At 38.5% G+C, this 21601-nt stretch overlaps 2 protein-coding genes across 4 annotated transcripts in view; one reads left to right on the top strand and one right to left on the bottom strand.

The window, feature by feature from the left end:
* LRPPRC (leucine rich pentatricopeptide repeat containing) overlaps nt 1-8599 on the top strand; it is a 168541-nt gene extending 159942 nt beyond the window's left edge. For all 3 annotated transcript variants that reach the window (XM_077813850.1, XM_077813849.1, XM_077813848.1), the window contains 3 exons: nt 450-534; nt 5773-5915; nt 7781-8599. In XM_077813850.1, the coding sequence (XP_077669976.1) occupies nt 450-534; nt 5773-5915; nt 7781-7849 (297 nt within the window). In that variant the 3' untranslated portion in view covers nt 7850-8599. The remainder of the gene's footprint in view (nt 1-449; nt 535-5772; nt 5916-7780) is intronic.
* An 8053-nt stretch (nt 8600-16652) lies between these two features.
* The window catches only part of DYNC2LI1 (dynein cytoplasmic 2 light intermediate chain 1), a 111176-nt gene continuing 106227 nt past the window's right edge, over nt 16653-21601 (bottom strand). Inside the window, exon 26 of the mRNA XM_077811968.1 lies at nt 16653-16755. The gene's annotated coding sequence lies outside the window, so the exon portion shown is untranslated. The remainder of the gene's footprint in view (nt 16756-21601) is intronic.

Here is a 21601-nt window from a genome sequence, read left to right as displayed (position 1 = left end):
TATTTTGTACTTGCAGGGCAAGAGTTCCAAAAATTAGAAACTAAAATTAGTTTCTTACATTTATATTTAGGTACCTTAATTAATGGCCTGATTAAAAAAATATGGGGGGGGGGAGGGTACTGACCACCAGCTGGTTGTTCTGCATTTTTTAACATGGGGGAGTGAAATCCTGACACCATCAAAGGCATTGGCAACACTCCCACTGACTTTAAAAGCCTAATAATGGATTTGGGAAACTATCTTTAATATTTTGTCCCGTTTTTCATGCTGCATGTGAAATAATGAAAAGAAATGTGAAGATCAGCTGTCAAATTGAATAGTCCAGTCCTCTTATCAATTTCATCTGAAAGACTCAGCCATAATGGAAATATAAGTGCCCAAGTTGTATAGCCCTGTTCTTTAAGACTTATTGTAAGCACTGTTTCTGTTGTATGTATTTAATTTCCTAGGGGCAGAAAATCAAGACACTGCTTGATCTGGTTCCTGACTTCCCAGAAATGGAAATTGTATACTCTTACCTCCTGAAATGTCATGGTAACGTATTAAATTCAGAGTTGCTGTTTAGTAAGGAGCATATCTTGAGGCCTTCAGAAGGGCCATGGAAGGTCTCAAAAGCAGTTGAACCAGAAAGGTTCTGCTTTGCAGGAGGTTCAAGGTGTCCCGACGTTGAGGAGAGCCACCTAGGAGGACTTCACTTCCTCCTCATGCATTGATGTGTAGTGTACCACAGTAGTTGTCACATTGGCTGTGGCTAATGTCATGGATGGGGGAGTGGCTAGTGGATCCCTGGCCAGAACTCTGCAGAGGATACTGCAATAGTATTGTTTCCATGCCCTGAAAGGGAAGAGAACTTTTGCCTTAATTCCAGCAACATTTTGCAACACTTAAGTGATCTCATTAGTCCTATTGGGAACACACCATGAACACAGTGAATGTTGTTTTATATCTCTAGAATTAGTATGTATGGGTGCTACAGTCAGGCTCTTGGGAGCCTAAGTATGGCTATAACTGATTTTCAGAGATGCCAAATAACTCTTCCTTTTGTAGAAGTCAATGGGGAACTACAAGTGCTCAGGACCTCTGAAAATCAGGCCACTTATTTGGATGCCTGACTGCAGCATATCCAAAGTTGAAATGCCAGGACATGCAACCCCTCTGACAGCACACAGCTAGAATCTTACATGCCTCTGTGTCCTGAGCCTAGCTTGTTGTGACATGGAGCTCCAATTTTATTTAAAGAGTGATAATGTAATCTTCTCCATGAGTATACAGTACAAGCAAAAAGGAATAAACCTCTCAGCAAAATGTGTTAAAAATGCAAAATCAAAAGACAAACAGCCACCATTCTCCCCACCACAGCATAATATAATGTTGTTTTAAAAAAAAAAAAAAAACACCAGAAAACCTTTGAGAGGAATTGTAGATGTTCTCACACAGTAAATATGCCATCTATCATTGCAACACTAGTAACCCCGTATTATTCAAAACCATCAAAACAATGCAGTCACTAACAAAACAAACCCCCCAATGATTCTTTAGTTCGGTGCTTCCTTCACTGTTCGGTAGACCTTACCATATCGCCATCCAGAACTCTGCTGCTTTCTGTTCACTGAAGATCACCTAACTGACAAGACACCAATAAAAGTTAGCTCCATAAGTGAATGACCATCTACTTGAAAATTCCCTGCTTCTTTGTCCTATAAGGTGGTATGCCAGGAATAGACAGCAGATGCGTTTTAACCGACCTAAACTGCTGACACCTGTACATAATGAAGAGCCAAAAATAACTATCCCATAAGCAGCACCATAAATTATTCTTGGAAACAAATGGGTAGCCTCTACAGAGCTTGGAGCAAAGATGTACTGTGCTCACAGTAACCTGCCTTGCTCTGAAGGTAGCATTCTGAACCAGCATTGTGAGTATTTGTGTTTGTCTTCCTTTAGAACTTCATGTAGTTGCCTAGTTCCGTGTTTACCAGTTTTAGCAGATTCCTGGTACACTCCCCCATCTGATCTGCTGGGTATCTATTGGGACTTTAGGGTTATGGGGAAGGGAGAAGTGTGGGTGCACATGCCTTCTCCCCAAATACATATACATGTATGTGTCAAGGGCTGTTATAAAGAGGACAGTGATCAATTGTTTCCCATGTCTGCTGAAGATAGGAACTAAGTGACCAGCTTAATCTACAGCAAGGGAGATTTAGGTTAGATATTAGGAAAAACTTCCTAATTATAAGGATAGTTAGGCACTGGAATAGGCTTCCAAGGAAGGTTGCGGAATCCCTGTCATTAGAGGTTTTTAAGAATATGTTAGACAAACAGTTGTCAGGGCTGGTCTATGTATAGTATAACTTGGTCCTGCCTAAGTGCAGGGGGCTGGATTAAATGAACTCTTGAGGTCCCTTCCAGCCCTACAACTCTATGATACTCCAGCAAACTTTAACAGTAATTAATTGCCTTGTACCAATCCACTTCCAGTATCTGCAACTTTTGTACTTTCAACAATGGATGGGTAAGCACACCAACTTCATGTTTCTGCTAAAATGGACAGCAGTGAAATAGTTAACATGGTTGATATTTAAACCTTTGCCCTTAGATTTCAAGTATTTCAAACCTCTGAGGTTGTCTGCAGGCTCTAGAAGAAAATACTTCATGGTAACATTCATTTCAGCTAGAAGACTGTCTTTCCAAATACAAGGACTAGAAACATGACTTTATTTAAAAAAAAAAAAAAAAAAAAAAAAAAAAGCTTAGATTCTTCACATTTGCGCAGCAACCTTAAAAAATAGCAATAATTTAGGTGAACAGTTTTGCAGTCACATAATTTTGTTATAAATGAGGTCATCTTATAAGATAACACAGAATTACCTACAAAAGGGGAGGTTCTTTTGGCATGAATATGGAAGCTAAGTCTCACTTCTAAATGTTCAAAGATTTTTAAACAGATGAGTCATGTCCAGTTGGTGAGTTCTTACAAGTAATCTAGAAGGTCTGAATTCTTTGTCCTACTAAATGTCCTTTTTTGAGTGTCTGGGTCTCTCCCTTTCTTTATAGGGACACTTTTCACAAATCATTCCATAGAAGGTGATTCAATCTTTGCTGAATTTGACCTTATATTATTGACATCCTCTAGTCTTCCCTGAATCTGAATTGCTCATCCATCTGTCGGCAGCCTTGTGAAATTCTACTCATCCAGAGTAATTGTTTGTTGGGCAAATAAAATATCATTAGTTTTCTCTTACTGTCAGTCATCATAATAAATTGTAGGCAAGTCAATTTTGTACTAAGGCAAATACTTTCATAAGAGTTTTGCAAGCTTCTGGTAGGAACACAGGCCACCTCTTCCCACAGAGGAATTATTTTCTATCTGAAAGGAAAGTGAGGATTGATTATTGCAGACATCTCCAGCTATGGACAAGTAAGGGGACAGTCACTCTCTTTTTTCTTATCTGAAATGTCATCCTCCTCTGGGACTGGATTCTTGCATGTGGCAAAATAATTTCTTCAAACTGCTTTTCTTTCAAGAATGGAGAATTATCAAGTGAAATTTCAGTTGTGTGGTCCATAAAACGTAATCCAGGTGTTAGCTCTTTCTCATTTTTGTTTTTCATACAACATAGATACAACATAGATACAACATAGATAGATACATAGATACAACATAGATAGATACATAGATACAACATAGATACAGCATAGATACTTCTAGTTTAAAGAAATGGGAGGTTAACAATTCTGTTACACTTTCTTTAAACCATCACATTGTGCAGGTTCTGTAGCCTCCCACATTGAAAAAGAAGTTCACCCACTCACCAGGTGTGAGTGGGAAACTTTTTTCTGGGGTCTAAACTATCAGATTCTACAGAATTTAAGCTTTCTTTTTTTAAAAAAAAATTAAGTTTGTAACATTTATAATTTATAAGATAACTTCCAAAGGTGAACAAAATGTTAAGCAATACAGCAAGGTCTTCCTGAGCCTGCAGAGAGGCCAACTCCAGTTCTGCTGCTGCTTCTGAGTTTGCCAACCAGCAGCAAAATTAACATAACAGAACTGGATGGTTTAGTGCTGTTAGAACTCTGTTGGCAGCAGCAGATCTGTCAAGGGTCATTTCAACTTCATGCTGCCTGGGGAAAGCTTTGGATAGTAGCAAAGTTAATCATGGGCAGGAGGAGGGGGTGCAGTCAAAGGTGTAAGAACAAATGAGCAACGACCACTTTCTTTCTGCTTCGACTTCTATTTTGGAAGAAAGAGAAATAAAGCTCTTTCCTTCCAATAGCAAAAGGTGAGTGGAGTTTTATGTTTGTGAGAAATCTATTAGCTAGAGGCTGATACAGATGATGAGCCCTGTGTTCTATATCTAGAGAAACATTGGCAATCTCCAAAACAATTAAGCTTTAAATCAGTCTCTCTTTCTTAAAGGTTAATATCTCAGCAAGAGATTTGCTCCTGGTTGGTAAGGTGGAATGGACCTACTTCAAAGCATTCAAAGGAAAAACTTGTTTGTAAAAAATATAGAAAAATATACTGGGGATATTCTGGAATGTGAGTCTTCCAGCAGGTTTTCTAAAAGATTCTGTGTTCTCCTTTCACTAGCACAACTTATAGTGTGTGTTGGTGTATCATTCCCCGCTAATGACTGACCCACAGAAGAAAAACATTCTGCTGCTATAGTGACAGCTAATGGAGAGAGTCTCCTTTCGTTAGAACTGTAGAGGCTTGTATCTTTGGAGCTGAAGATGCAGGAGTTTATCCCTCATTGCAGATGTACAGTTTTAACATCTGAATGTGATGTGATGCCCCTGTGTATAGAGATTTGTTGTGCATTTTGTGCAAAAGGGATTTCTGAGTAGGTAACTTTCAAAGTGAGCAACAAGCTCAGCACAGAGTTCTGGATCATGCCATGATTATTTGAAAGGGAAAATGAGTCTGCAAGCCACAGACCTAGGATTCACTGATTCTGAACTGCAGTACAGTTGGTCTCTATCGTTCACTCCAGTAAGAGGCCATTGGCTCTACGGCTACGTCTATGCTACGAGGTAGGGGTATAATTGCCAGCTTGTGTAGACATGTACTGGCTGTCCTCAAGCTAGCATGCTAAACACAGTATAGCCAGGATAGCATTAGCAGTGGTGGCATGCACTAGCTATGCTGAATACATACCCACAGGGTTCAGGGGGCGGAGGGATAGCTCAGTGGTTTGAGCATTGGCCTGCTAAACCTAGGGTTGTGAGTTCAATCTTTGCGGGAGCCATTTAGGGATCTGGGGCAAAAAAAAAAAAAAAATTGGGGATTGTGCCTGCTTTGAGCAGGGGGTTGGACTAGATGATCTCCTGAGGTCCCTTCCAACGCTGATAGTCTTTGAGGTGGGTTTGTAAGCAGGATAGCCATATTATTCGGGCTACACTACTATTTTTAGTATGCCAGCTCGAAGAGAGCTAACATGGGTATGCCTTCGCAAGCTGGGAATCACACCCTCTAGCTTATAGTGTAGATGTAGCCTAAACATCTCAAGCCTTAGAATGTTTTCCTTCTCAATGTGCAGCTCCTATCTCTATCTAGCAAACACCAAAGGAATCTGCCATGCAACCTCATTGCAAAAGAAAAAAGAAATTTGCTTTGTGGACTGGATTTGTTTTTTATCAGTATTGTGATGGTCCTAAAGAATTGGCCTTAAGAGATAAAGGAAACTAGAAATCTATTTGTTATGAAGTGTACAGCTAAAGAGAAACTGTTAACAGACATCTCCTGTAACTTTTATTTTTTTCCCTTAGTATTAGACAACGACGTTGTTTCTGCAAAAGCTCTGTTTGAGAACATGAAAGCCAAGAATATTCACACGGATGAGATATTTCTAAAACGTTTGGCAATTCTGCTGAAGAATGCAGGAGAGCCTGTCCCGTTCACTGAACCCCCTGTGAGTGTTTTTTCTGATTAAAAAGAAATCGCTCCGTAAACTTGTATATGTTCCATGTAAATAAAACAAGTTGCATACTTAAATACATAGGGATTATATCTCCATGGAGAACCCTCAAAGGAGTCAATGTATGAAGTACTGAGTTTTGTAGGTACAGTATTCATCTTGCATTGGGTTTGACTTATGGGAGAAGAGAACCTTCTGAGGCTTTTTGTATTTAAAGCACAGGATCCTTATCAGCACTCATCGACAGGTGTGAGTTTATCAAATATCCTTGGGGCATTTATCTCAGTGTTTCAACTTAAAATGATTTTTAGAATGTGTATTGCAATGACAATTAAAGGATTTCAGAGTCCGGTCATTGCTTGTTTTATTTCTAATGTACATTATTTTATATTGCAATGATATGATGGGATTTTAAAGCTGTAGAATTAATTTTCCCATTGCAGCTTGACTCTTACTGGCTTTACTAAAAAGAATTTGTAGCTTTGCTCCTTTATAAATGCCCCTTTCCTTAGGGCAACAGATGCATGAAACTGTTTTGGGGAGAGTGAAAATATGTTTCCTTCAGTGCATTCTTTTGGCGGATAGTCTACAACAGGGGTGGGGAACCTTTTTTCTATCACTGGCCATTGACCCACAAAAAAAATCAATCACTGGCCACACATGGGGGAAGAGTGGGGGGCACCAAGGCTCGGGCTTCCCGCCCACGGCAGGGCAAGCTGGCACTCATGGTTCCAGCCCCACAAGTGGGGGGGGGGGGGCGAGTCTTGGGGCTTCCCGTCCACGGCGTGGCGAGCCAGCGCGTATGGCTCCAACCCTATGGGGATGGGGGGGGAGCGGGGTGTGTGCCAAAGTCCAGGCTTGCCACCTGTGGTGGAGCAAACCAATGCTTGTGGCTCCAGCCCCATAGGGGGGGCGCCCAGGCTCAGGGCTTCCAGCCCACAGCGTCAAGACTTACTATGGGCTGAATGAAATTAAGCAATGGGCCAGATCCAGCCCATGGGCCATAGGTTCTCCACCCATGGTCTACAAATACCCGAGTCTGAAAAGTTAAGATGCTTTCCTTCCCTTGATCTATGCTTTTTACAGTACATATTTTTTATTAGTTGCTGTTTCCAGCCATTTGAAATTTTTGAAATCAATTTTTTCTGCCCTTTTTCTAAGACTTTGTTACATATAATTTCTCTGTATGTTTTTCGTTATGGTACGTAGCAATAAGAAACTGTTCTCTCCTTCCTTTTTCAGTTTTGTAAACTGGATTAAGGGCTAAATTCTGCCTCGAGATACTTGCACTAAACTGCCCTAGAGTTTCAAAGGAAGATGTGCATTTTTTAGGAGCAGTTTTACTCAACTTACTGTAGTTTAAACCTCATTTGGGGTTCTTTAGTTTAATTTTAACACACGATATCATTTAATACCTTTTTTACCTCCCTACTAGCAGTGATTATGGGTTTTTTCCCTAAGTTAGTGGAATTCCTACTTCAATGTTCTAATGTTCCTTCACTCCATTTTTTTATTTCTTTTCTCATTTAATATGACTGGATGCTTCTGAGATGCTTCCTTTATTTTATTCATTTATTCTCAAACACACAATTGCAGATTGAGGTTGGGAAATATCTTGATTTTTATATAAGTGAAAATTTTTGATGGTATTTTCTTAAGCATTTCATGCAAAATTTTCTTTTACTCAACATAAGTATTTTTCTTAAGTTATTCTATGAACCCTGATGTAGAATAACTAGTGTATAGCCTAGAACAATAAATAGATTTGGCATTTCGCAGAAAGTGTGGGGTTTTGTTCACTATTAGTAACTTTCAGTGCAAGAATATTGATTTTTTTTCTCTCTCTCCTGTATTTATAGGAGTCCTTCCATTTCTACGCAAGTAAATTGAGGCAAGAAAGGCAAGAAACCTCATCACATGATGTATAAATATTTTCATGCTTTGGTTGTTTGTGACTATGAAAGATGTTGAATGTATTTAATATTGTTAGAAAAAATAAAACGAAATTGAATATGTAGTTACTTCAGTGTAATATAATTTACTCAAACATAGTATGTCTTTTTAAACCTGGCCTTCAGTGACTAAACTGTAACTGAGACATGCAGTAGAAATACAGTTTACTCCTGTAGAGCTGCTGGCTCGACAGTGAACAGTCACTTATAGCTGTCATTTTTTATGTTTGACCTGGTGAAAGCTGATTACACTCTGGCTCCCAGTTCCACTGAAGTTTACTGTAAATACCCTATATGTAACTCACTTTTCAGTATGGCTCTGATCCAAAGCCCAGGGAAATCAGTGACCCTTTTCAATGACTTCAGTGAGCTTTGGATCAGGGTTAAAAACAGCAATTTCCATGGCTCTTAAGAACCACCAGCTAGTAGCTGGGATTGCTTTTGAGAGAAATTGTAATTCTGATGTCCACTGCAGTGTGAAGCTATACATCAAATTCACAAATATATTCTTGATAGTAAATATACACTCTATACATTTGTGGAGAGGTAGCAGCTGCTTGGTGATGCTTACCTATAACTGCTTTATGCTGCCTTCCCTACCTTTGCTGGGTCTCTGGACCATGTTCTGTGATTTGTTTGTTTATTTTTGTTTTTTTTTTTAAGTTCACTTTCTTTTCAATTAATTTGTACCTACTGTGTAGATCAAATAAAACTGCACACATTTCAGTTTTGTTTCTCCTTAAGTATGTTCTACATGCCTTAAATATTCCTCTTGTTAACCAGTTGGGTGGTAGAGGTAAAAGTGGGGTCAATATTTCTACCTCTTACATTGGTGAATTGAGCCATGTTGTGTTGCAAGCCATTTCATAACTACATGTTGCCACTGCCACGAGTCCACTTAATTCCATGCTGTGTGAAAATCAAGGACAGAGATGTCTGATACAGCAATGGAGGGGAGTGGCCGTCACTTCCAGTAGCAAGGGCAGCATTGGTAACTTGCCAGAAGACTGAGGGATGTGTTTTATTTGCATAAGTATTTGTAGCAATTTGCAATTTGTAGCAATTTATCCAAATCTCATGGTTAACAGTGCGAAGTCCCAAAATCTTGAAGATAAGCATTGTGCTGTTAGCTACTAAAGGGAAAGAAGGCATAGAGAATAAAACATTCCTTTTACCGTTGTGAATAAGCAAAGAAAACCCCAAAATCCCTGCCTGTGAGTATACCGTACAGCACAGAGTGTGTCTGTGTACAGAATGGAATAGCTGTCAATGGATGGCTGATGGCATAAGGGTGAATCTTTTTTATTTTCCAGATATCACTAGCAAATGCACTTCAGACAGAAAACAATACCGGTGTAAAGTAAAATACCTAATGGCCTCCATATGGCCTCAGATTTAAGGCCTGGAACTGGGAGGCTTGACATACAGACTGCCACTGACTTACTGAGAAATCTTAGACAAGTCACTAAACCCCCCTAGTACCTCAGTTCTCAATTTGGCATGATGAAGATTACAGCTCTCTGAGGGAAAGATAGGATAGTATAAAGCCAGTTAAACATTTTGGGATCTTTGGCTGGAAGGTGCTATAGAAATGCAGGAAGAAACTATATATATGATGGTCCTTATCCGAAGCAGTCTTTAAAACTGTAGAAGAATTATGCCACTGTTTTAAATACCCAAATCGAGTTAACAAAGCACATTTACTAACAAATAGAAATAGAGCTTCAATCTCGAAGTTGGAGTGAGATCTATTTAACCTTTGTCCATAAATATTGTAAAATGCAGAGTCCCAGCGCAAGGTTTATTCGTACCATTAAAATAATCATCCAGTAATAAATGAACAATCTCTCTCTGTGACTGTTAGAGATATATAACATGATAACATCTTGCACCAAGGTTGTGCATAACATCGGCTGATGGGGTGAGGTTACTATCAGGTAATTATGCCAGTTAAAATACAGACACGGTTGTGCCAATGGATGAAACTGACTGTTAGATACATTAGATTCCTCCTCACAGTTTTACTGCAGGGCACATGATGATTTTAGTTATATGAAGAACGAACCTTAAATTACTACTTGTTTTTAATTGTCTGTGTACACCAATAGGAGCATATGGGCCCATTAAGCTGTGCTTACACTGCTTTGCATTGCCAGAGCAGGGTAAAACCACAGTGTACACACCCCAGTTTACCTCTACATCCTGTCCTCCAAATTCCCCATTTCTTGCACATTCCGCTGTATGTGGCATGCACCAATCCCCCTCTCCTTCACCACATGCATAGGCTTCCCTCTTCTTGAGTAGATCTGGTGCAACAGGTCTGTTCTGGGAGATGATACGTATGTGGAATTAAAGGTTTACTTTACAGCAGAGGATGATGCAATTCAAAATTGGCTGCCATCTCCCATTGATCTCAGTGGGATCAAGACCAAAACTACCTTAATTCTAAGGTGCCCTTTTTCAAAAGGGCCACTGCCTCCCATTATTTCCTGTGAAAATGAGGCCAGCACCCATCTTTGTTAAAGAGCAGCCTGTGGCCTCAGTCCTACTGAGAATAAATGAGAGATGGTCATCTCAAAATGGCTACCTAACTGTGGGCAAAGTATGACCTCAGTCTTATTGATGATAAGGCAGAGGCAGTCATTCTGAAAGAGGACAATTCTATGTGGAATTTTCTGAAGTACAATATTGATCAGTCTCACTGAAGAAGAAACTTACATGAATGAAGAATAATGGGAAGGTGAACATTAATCATAAAAAAATTGCTTAAACGTAACATGGGAAATGTTTTGGTGAGTTCTAACTATAAGAGAACTTGGAAGCATCTGCATTATTATTTAGATTATTCAGGAGAAAAGTTTGACATTGAAATTTTGTAAAGGATAAATTTTTAATGAATTTTAACTCAAACTAATCAGTTTAATCTCAGAAAATTCATCCTATACTCAACACATAAATTTGGGGAAGGATAAGCTATAATGCATTATATAATTTTGGGGGATGATAACATGCATTCTTCATCCACAAAACGGGTGAATGTGTGCTTCAAGTGCAAAACTGAACTTGGTTTCATTGTGGAAATGGTACTTCCATAGTTAATTTTCTTTTTTATACTTAGAATTCTTTCATCAATAAATAGAATTTTGGGAAAGCTAAGGTGATGAATGTGATTAAAATAAGCATTTTGTTATACCTGGCAAGATGAATATGTTTATTGCGCTGGCAGTGTGGATTTATGATGTCCTTAATTATTCATTTCCTGGATTTTAAGTGGAAAGTAATATGATAGGGAAGTATATTTTTTGCAGAATTAGCTGATTATCTTTTTAACCAAGTTTTTTTATTTAGGGATTCTGCAAGTAATTGTATAGTCTTTTAAGGACATTTGTGTTGTTTGGATGGGGAGCGGATAGATTCTGGCAACCAGATTGTGATGGATGTAGAGGGCCTAATGTTGGAAACAGACAGAATATACAGTTTGATATACCATACCCAGTTAGTTCTAAGTATCTGGCAGCCAGTGCTTGTGTATCATCAAGATAACTGAATTAATAGCTGAAATTTCAATCACAGCTCAATGGTTGAATGCCTATCTGCAAGCAAGACTAAGTATTTAGTTTATCTCATTTTAAAATGGAGACATTTCTCATTTCTAAAGCTACAGCTACAGTAAATGTATGTCAGTATAATATCAACATAATTGAAGACTCGGTCTGCTAGTTTGCAACCCTTTCTGAAATGCCACAGCTCTTATTTTAGAGGTCATCTTACAAATCTCTCTCAATTTCATAGTCTTGTGTTCCAGCAAGTGAAGTCAAAACAGCATAAGTGAGGGTTAGGCCTGTACATTTTGAAGTCTGGGCCACCATTTGAAGCAAATTGAACACACCCACAGAGCAAGCTGCTACACACCAAGCTGCTGGAGCTGATGGGGAAGGTGGCAGTGATGATCATCTGCAAATAGGGATAGTGGAACTCACACTTGGCTGACAGGTCCCAAATCCTGCCTGGAATTGGACCCTCAATAGATCTGGTAGATTGTCTCATGGAAGGGTAAGAGTCCCCTTAGTTCTCTGGTCCACTGAACCAATTTTCTTTCAGCAGGGGGCTGACACTTGGAGAAAGAACATCTCATTGGGTAGGGTTTAGATTTAACTGGTACTAATTCTGTATTTGTATGTATAGGTCAAACATTCCAGTGACCTGATACCATCACTTGGGTCATGTACATTGTAACATACCATTATTTGTTTTACGATCACAACTGGAGGTGGCCAGACGATGGGCCATCTGTTACCAAAGCAAATAGTTTAATGTACTCAAAGTGAGAGATCCTCTAGCTCTGAAACTGTCTGCATTTGGGGTGGCTGCAGATTGGTATGACCCAATCAGTCCATGACTGGTGGCTGCATTTTGGTGGTGAGCCAGCTCAACACTAGAGAGAGCCACAGCTGGAGCATGAGGGGAGGAAACAGTACTAGGATTTTTGTGGCATCAGTACCAGGTAGGTAGAGTCAGGCCTGTGTTGCTCAGTCAGGGTGAGATGGCAGGGGCCTCTAGATCCTCTTGAGCCAAGGTAGCCCATTGCAGAACCTGGAGGCCTGAAAAGAGGGATAATTAAGAACAGGCAGGCCCAGGCCCACTGCCTCTAATGATTGTTATGAAATTTTGGTTTTCTTTCCAAGTAAACGTAGTGGATGCAATTAAGGAATTATTACTTGGGAATTAGATGTTTTTCTGTCCGGTGTGTTGTAGCATTCATGTCATTGTGGAATGTGATCTTCTCAATCCAAATCAGTGTTGTGCTTGAAAGGTTCAGCTTTCCTACAGTATGCTTGAAATTACTAAGCAGTTCATCTTTGTGTTGGTTTTACGTATATATGCCTAAGAAACAACCATTTAAAGCACAAAGAAATACAATATAGAAAATTTAAATTTCTTTGCCAAATATGTGGGCAGTTTCATAGGTTTTGTATATTCAAAATGAAATACCTACAAGATGATGAAATACAGAACAGCAGCCTTGGAAACTTGTCAGGTTAATTTACCAGTCCAGACATAAAACTTACTCTGTCACACTGACCATAACATTTTACTTACCCATTCAAAATAGAAAAGAATATTACTTGCCTGAGGCAACTGGGTCACTAGAATTCTGCAAGATTTTAGTACAAATACAATATACCGTAGGTGTCCATAGATCTCTTCTGCAGCAGCTTCATGGAAGACTGATAAAAGACTGATTTGAAAAGATCTGACATTGTTACTGTACAAAGCAAATTGTGAGTACATGTATCAATATGCATAATATTATACCTTGACTGGAATTGAGATGTCTGGTAGAAAAATTGCTGTCTGAGTAGAGGAGATGACTGACAGTGACCTTCCATGCTCTAAACCACATACTCAGTGTGGTTAGTTTTTAAGCCTGTTGGATGATGGGCCTTGTGAGAGGAAGGAAGAGAAGGGGTTTCTCTGATTTCATCTTTCATGCAGGGGCTTCTATTCCAACCCCCTGCAAACCAACCACCAGGAATCCAAACTAGTGTCCAAACTCCATTACAAAGTGACCTCTTCAGGATGCCTTAAGCTTCTGCTTAGCCTGTCAATAGTTTTTTATGTCAAAAACCACTAAGATATGCACCCTATCTTAGTGACCCCATTGAGATAATGGGATGGTATCTGACTTCAAGAACTTCACACTTTGGTCTCATATACAGTAAGAGAAGGTGCTGAGTTTCTCCATTAAAGTATGGAAGTAAGATAATTAAGAATTGAAGCTTGGTTTCCTCCAGTGTTTGCTGTAAGTATCAAAAGCAGTTCAGAGTGAATGTATCCATACAGCACTTAGTACAATAGGGCTCCACCTTGGTTAGTACTGTTAGGTACAACTGTTAATTCAGTGGTACTTATGTAGGCCTTATTACTGTAGTAACTGAGCAACTCTCAATCGTTAATATATATATCTTCCAAACAGCCTATGAATGAGGACAGTATTATTATTAATAGTATTGTACTGTTTTACAGATGGGTAACTGCGGGACGGAGATTAAGTGACTTTCCTAAGGTCACACAGGAAATCTGTTCCAGGCTCAGCCTCTCAGATTTTAGAACAACTCTAATAAAATACCTTCTTATAGCTGTTTATCATGCTTTTGGCATTGCAAATGTTACAAAGCAGCTATAATAATAAGGTACAAGAAACATAACTCAGATTAGTTTTAAGGTCAGCAGCTGACCTTGGAACACCCTTTAGCTGTGCTGTTGCATGATTTATGTAGGGAATTGCTGACATTTAACTTTCTTTTTCAAGTTGTAGAGATAAGAATAATTTGTTTCCAGATATATTATTGAGAAAGCACATACTCTGAAAAACTAGCCAATTTAGCCTAAAATAAATAGGATTACCCTTAGTATCTGTGGTATTGCCTTGTGATTCCCAATGTGTACTATGGAAAATACCTTGAATACCTCAAATACTGAGGTTAGCTTAATTTTAAATCTTCAGCTATCTAAAGTCATTATCAGTTTTTTAAAAATAGCATTTTTTTTAACATAGCATAATGGATACAGTAAAAACTCACAATATGATTAGAAATGTCTGCTCACTGCACTGCACTCCCTTATGAGCTGTACATCTGCAAGCTTTACTTACACAAGGTTTTTGATTTCCTTTGTGATTTTATTGACCTAGCCAATACTGCAAATATTATGATGTTCATAGCAAGATCACTAGTAATATTTCATGTTACACTCGATTGTTACATTCCATTGTCAAACAATTAACAGCTTTGGTTTAATAGTCAAATATACGTTAAGACATTAGAAACATAAAAATTAACTGTAGTTGTTCCTTTCTCTATATTTTTTTAATGACAATCATAGTCTTTGTGTCTATATTATAAATACTTCAGGGAGCACAGTATCTCATGCCTGGAAATACGATGTCTGCATTTGTATGTCTTTCTAGCAGACACCAATAACAGGATAAATTTGTCTACACTCAGCAAATGAAAACAAGGTTGAAAAACTGTGTTGTACTACTAGCAGCAGGGGGCATAAAAATTATGGTAATTTACAGCTTTACTATTGTTAGTCATGCACATTAATGTTTTCAGTGGTAATGTATCATGCTTCTGGCACTGAACATATTACAAAGCAGCAATAATGTACTCTTACAATATGGAAGCATTGATGAATTCCCTATGAAATGCACAAAGCTAAATATTCATATCCTTTCATTTTATTCTGTTTTTTAAAAGGAAAAGTCTAAGCCATGTACATCCAAAACATTTGACAGTATTGAGACCTACTTTAATCAGAAATGTGCTTTTCTCAATAAAGATAATACTTAGCCAAATACTTAGCCACAGCAAATGATTACAAGAAGGGGACGCTTTGTTCATTCTGGAGGCAGGGGAACGGTTATAATATTCTGTGATTCAAAAGGCCACTGTCATTTTGCTCAGAATAAAACAAATGGTGTGAAATGTTGGCTTTCTTAATCGTTCCAAGTGGCCTCAAATTCCCCTGCAGAGCTCAATCGGAGGCCTCGACTTGGGCTGGTACAGTTAGGAATTTAAGAAGTGTATTTTTATTACTTTTTTATTTGATTATTTATTATATTAAACATAATTATAAGAGAAACAATATAATTAGCTCTTTTCTTTTCTCAGCAATGATCTGATTCCCTTGTGGTGATGACTGCCATGCTTTTGACCTCATGAATTATCCTCTCCTGAATCTGATTATTGTCTTGTATAACAGACAAGCAATCATATGGCTCTTAATTAGAACAGCAAATGCCATGTGTTTCAAAGTTTGTTTATGTACTGCCTGTTCTCTGTCTCTAGCCTGGTTGTCATGCTATTGGGCTTTAGAAGGCCTTCCAAACAGCTGCTTAAATTTTATATATTTCTATGGACTAGCTGATAACACCATTAATGAAATGGCTGCTTATTTTTCAGAGTACAGTATATTACTAAAAGTGATCATTTTAAGCTACAAAAAGGAAACCTTAAGTGATTATGGTTTTAATGGCTCTCACTTTCTCTAGATCATTGGTTTTGGCACCATGGCTTGCATTGCTAGCTGGAAGATCCAACTTTAGACTAGAACACGCGACATCCCCTTGCCTCTCCTCTAGTATACCATAGACTTGTGGACACGAGAATGGGATGCAGTATTCCAGCATCAGTCTTACCAGTGCTTTGTATAGAGGTAAAATCAGGTCCCAACTCCTACTCGCTGCTCTCTTGTTTATATAGTCCATGCTGAGGCTGAACTGGTCACACAAAGGTTATATATTTTTGCTTCAGGACTCTCCCCCAGATGAAGCATGGAATACTATTGATTTTAGATCAAACTATAAATAGCTTAGAAAACATTCCCTCCCCTCCCTCCCCCCCCAAACACAGTATCATGGAGAACAAAAGTAGTGACTTGAGGAATGCTACAGACCAAGCCCTAAAGTGGCTGGCATGTAATGAGCATACTGGATATTGCTGTCAGGCACTGGGCCAGCCGAGGTAGCAACTATCTTATCAGATAATGCTAGCACAGACATTAGAAAAGAGCATAGCAAATAATTCATAGTAGATAATTTGTTCAGTTAATTTAGCCTGTATTTATTTGTGAATTGCCATGGTTTTACAATTTTCATGCATTTATTTTCACCTAATAACTTCAATGATTAAGTCTTCATCTGTGGATTGTTCATAAGCAAGTCATTGAGAGTCTTCTCTGCATAACGTTTGAGCTCTCTTGGTCATGTGGCATTGTTTCTGTTTCCTCATTGGACGAGTATAACCCTTAGAATCAGATTTCTATTGTTCTGTTGATTCCCTGAACATTCCTGCCAGTAAACTCATTCACAAGAAAATCTGTGGAAAGTGAAAGCACAAATGAGGCACAAAGGATGCTGAAGTGAATTAACTCTTATTCAAGCAAATATTCAAGGTGCAAATCACGATGGTAGGAATGGCTTTGGTGAGATGAGATAAAAGCAGCTAAAGGTGCATAAGAGTATGTGTGTGCTGGGGAAATATAATATGCATATACATAGATACATTTTTTGTAAAATCTGTTAAAGTTCAGTATTTTGTCAGAAGGAGGAACAGAAATCTGAAATGTGCTGTGAACATGCAAGTCAAATAACTTCAAGCTGAGCTGCAGCCCAAAGTAAATATGTAAGAGTTGTATTTATTGGTGAAATCCACACAGATGAAGAGCTTTGCTTTGTAGGAAACTACATTTAAGGCTATATTATTAAATAGGGAGCCAAACTGCAATTTGAAATAATCACACACAAATTAAACTATTAAGATATAATAGAAATTTATGTTCATGCAAGAAAGATAGATTTTTTTAAAGCTAGTTAGGCCTTGAAAGGGATTCAAAAAAAAAACCAAACCTCAACCGACCGACTGCTTAAAGGTTATTGCCTTAATGAATAGCTACTAATGCTGTATGAACTGTTTATCTTTGGCTTTCAGGTAAAAAACAAAAATACAGCATGTCACAGCTGCATGTGTTTTATTGTTTCTGGTCTACTGCAGTCTAAAGGAATCACTATGGCTAAAGCCTGAAAGGTTTGTCATCTCCACCACACGTGGCCCAATGAGCACCTTTAATTTTCTTTCTATAGTGCACTGCGTAAAGGCTGCCATCTGCAAGAAACTATTTAAGCTTCTTAATAAACTGAGAAATTGATGGCTTTTTTTTTAAAAAAAATTGACTGAGTTAGCACCATTAATACTTAAGCATTTTTCACAGTGCATAAATATGGCGTGGCATTTATTATAGACATTTATTAAAGCGACTGTCAACTTGAAATCAAATGAGTTAAAAGTAGTTTGAAGGACTGTCTCTCCCCCAAGTCTCAAAATTGCTGAAAATCACACTTCTCTATTTTTAAAAAAATGTTTGCCTTCCCCAGTTGCTATGTGAAAGATCCACAAAAACAGGGAAAACTGCTACACAAATTCTGTCAAATACACGAAGTAAACAAAAAATAAAATTTCTTTCAGTGATACTGATCTTAGATGGTGCTTGTAACAACACAGGAAAATTTCATACAAGATATTTTAAGTGTCCTTTTAATTAACAAAGCATCCTTGCTTCTAGGCTTTGATATCTATTTTGTTTATAGTCAGTTATTGGTGCTCCATGTATTTTGTGCCATGCTTCTTGAAACTCTCACACCCTGAGTTGTTGTGTCTGATACAGTGTGGTCTAAACTGAAACATGAAAGCAGTTTGCAATTAGCTCGTCCACTGGCCAATTCCAGTGTCTGCAAAATGTCTCACTGGGAGCCACTTTACATGTTATGTCATTTCAGACACTGTCAGTGATATGGAGATATTCAAAGCCTGCATTTAACAAGTGGGTGCTTTAATCAGGAAATATAAATTAATAAATGGTGCTCTAGTACCACAGTTATGAGTGTTGTGAAAGAACAGATTGGAGGGTGGGGGGAATAGAATAGATTGGAGGGTGGGGGGAAGATAAGCAGGCAAATCCCTGGAAAGAGTTTTGGAATAATAGCAATGTCCAATCTGTAGGTGCTAAAGTAAAAGCTGGCTTCACAAGTTTCAAAGCCATGAATGGATTAAGAAGAGCCATTGTAGTCATACATAGTGTATTACAAATTGGATCACAGCCCTTACACTACATATAATATACATCACTTGTGTTACATGAAGTTTTTCTAAGTTACTAAAATTGTGGGGTGGGGGCTGAGAATTAAATTAGGTCTGTCACATGCATTTTTCAGAATGCACTATATTGCTTTTTTATGACATCGCAAGACATTTTTCCATCTTTCTCCAGCACCACCATGACATGTGAAACCTGTCCACTTGTGTACAGCTAGAGTTAAATGGCAAAGGACGTTAAAGACAATAAAGGGCTCAAATAATTAGATGCACATTCTCTGCTTATCCTGGACAGTTAGTTGATGCAGTGGGAGATTTCATAGTAGACAGTCCTGCATATAGAAATGTAGCTTGAGCATAATCTGCTCCCAGATTCACAGGCTGGATCTTGACTCTGATATTCTACTCTGCACATGTATGTGTATAACTCCCAATGACATCAGTGGAAGTTTTGCTTGTTGATCATTCTTGTAATTAAATTAGGAGGTACCTGAATACTATGAGGAGGGCCAGATAGGGAATTCTGTGCATAGAGGAAGAACAGACTTATCAGATTTGAAATCCATTGCATGGATGTTGCCCTTGATCTACCTAAGCCAAATGTAATTCAGCTTTTTTAGAAAGTTATTCCCTCAGTTAATGTACAGTGAGTTTAATGCCTTATAGAACAGGATACAAGCTACAGTGCAGCTATCCATATATTCACTACCCCATGCAATGAAAGCCACCCTGGGTCCCATTACCCATCCTATAATAAATCCTGCTGGATGGTGGTGAAAGATGGAATCTGCAGGAGGTTTCCCAATTGCACATTAAAGTTAGGGGGGAAGTGAATGTTTCCCACCCCTCTTCCCGCACTGTACAGGCCACAAGAGACACTCACAAACCCTGTGGGGGTATCTGCAATAGAGGCTTTATGCCCCCACCAGATCCCTGCTCATGGGGTAACAGAGCACAACAGAGGGGACCTACAAGAAAAATAATTCTTTCTAGTGCTGTACGATCTTCCCACTTTGATCTCCACAGGGCCAGTAAGGCCAAGCTATATGTCATCCACCCACCTTTTCCCCTGGCCTGTCCTTTCCTCTCTTCTGGGCACAGATTCAGGGTGTGGGATCGCTAGCAATTAAAGTTAAGTGCTGCCAGGTCAAGACTACTTTTGGGGGGGCGGGGGGAGAGGGCCCTGTGGTCTATAACAATGGTCACAGACTATTTCCCCCTTTTAGTATCTCCAGGCATTAAGGTCCCATTTCTGGAGGGGAACAAGATCTGATCATATGTAATTGTAGTATATAGAATGTGAGCCTTTTTAATAAAAAGAAAAGGAGTACTTGTGGCACCTTAGAGACTAACCAATTTATTTGAGCATGAGCTTTCGTGAGCTACAGCTCACTTGAGCTGTAGCTCACGAAAGCTCATGCTCAAATAAATTGGTTAGTCTCTAAGGTGCCACAAGTACTCCTTTTCATTTTGCGAATACAGACTAACACGGCTGTTACTCTGAAACCAGCCTTTTTAATGTAAACATACATGCTGGCTACCTCCTGTGATCGCTCTCCCCCAACATGCCATAAGGCAGCTGTTCCTAGGCTCACGATTCGAGTCCCATTATGTATACATCTACCCTTGTCATAACACTACCGCTAAAATACTCACACCGCTTGGTCCCCATACAGACTGTTAAGAGGGTGGAATTTAAAATGAAAAAGACTGTTTAAATAATGTCAACAGCCTGCCTAATTTCACAAAAGGAAGGAAATTCAAAGTTAAGGCTATGGGTATATTCTTATCTAGATGCCTGAGGATTTTTGTTCATGACAATATGCCCCTAAAATTCAGAGCTGTCCCTTATTGTCTTTAATTTCTCCCATTGTCTCTCTCCTTTTTTTATTAAACATCAAAGTGAATTCACAACAGAGAGTCAGCCTAGAATTTAATCCTCTAAATACCTTAGGAATAGAGGTTTAGAATAGAAGTACCAATATACACCCTTAAAATTTCAATGTAATATAAAAGAGATTCTAATCACAACAGATCATTACCAAGAAGAGTAAACCACTTTAAAAAAATTAAGTGTCTTAAATATAATAAAAAGGAATAATTAAGAATCAAACAGGAAGCTGCCATACTGACAATTTAATGATGCTGAGTAGGACTGAAAGAACTGGCTTTGCCATTAGAAAGCAGTAGAAATCTGACATTTTCAATATGGCACTAGGGTAAGTTCTGGTCATGTTTTTCAAGAGCAAAGGTAACCGCAGAAGCAATAATGAGGAGTAGAGGGCTATTTGTTTTTTTTAACAAGAAAACTAAAAAAAAAAAATGGTAGAACTCACCAAAAAAGAACCTCGACATGTTTTGACTTCCTACTTCTGTCTAATGGTGAATCTGGTTCATTCAGTTCTACTTTACCTCATCAGGCTGGGCTTTGTCCGGGAGTTGATTACAGTGCAACCCCCCAGTGACAGCCCCATTCATTGAACGGAACTAATGAAACAGTGTCTGGTATTTCTTTTTTAAATTATTTTTTGAGATGTTCCCTTTTTTAAAAAAAAGTGTATTTATATCACGTCCACTGCATTATAACTAATTAAAGTATGTTTTCCAAGAACTGAAGTATTACAATGATTGAAATGAGAACAGGAGATTTATAAACGTACAGATATTTAGGAATGCATCCAAATCATGTCCTGTTTTTTGAACAAAGTTAAAATCTAATTTATACATGCACTTAGTATGACTGCACAGGGAAAAGAGATAATTTCACGTGGAAACTGCTAAGTGCAGCCACTTGCACACACTGTGTCTAATCTGTGTGAGCAGTCATGGTCGTTGCATAACCTTGTGTGCGTTACATGTAAGCGTGTAACTAGATGCACAACTACAGGCATTCTTTGAATGCACCATCAACCTGTTAAAAAAAAAAAATAAAAAAAAAAAGCAGGCCGGGAGTATTCAGCACCAAGAACGTGAGGATACAGACTTAGTAAACTGCTAAAACACTGACTGTTTGCATGCGGGGGGATGATCATTGGTTTGTTTTTTTTTTTGTAATGACAGTTTATTAATATTG

The sequence above is a fragment of the Eretmochelys imbricata genome, chromosome 3 (assembly GCF_965152235.1).
Source record: "Eretmochelys imbricata isolate rEreImb1 chromosome 3, rEreImb1.hap1, whole genome shotgun sequence".
NCBI classification, from domain to species: domain Eukaryota; kingdom Metazoa; phylum Chordata; order Testudines; family Cheloniidae; genus Eretmochelys; species Eretmochelys imbricata.
This window is presented reverse-complemented; position numbering and strand designations above follow the sequence as displayed.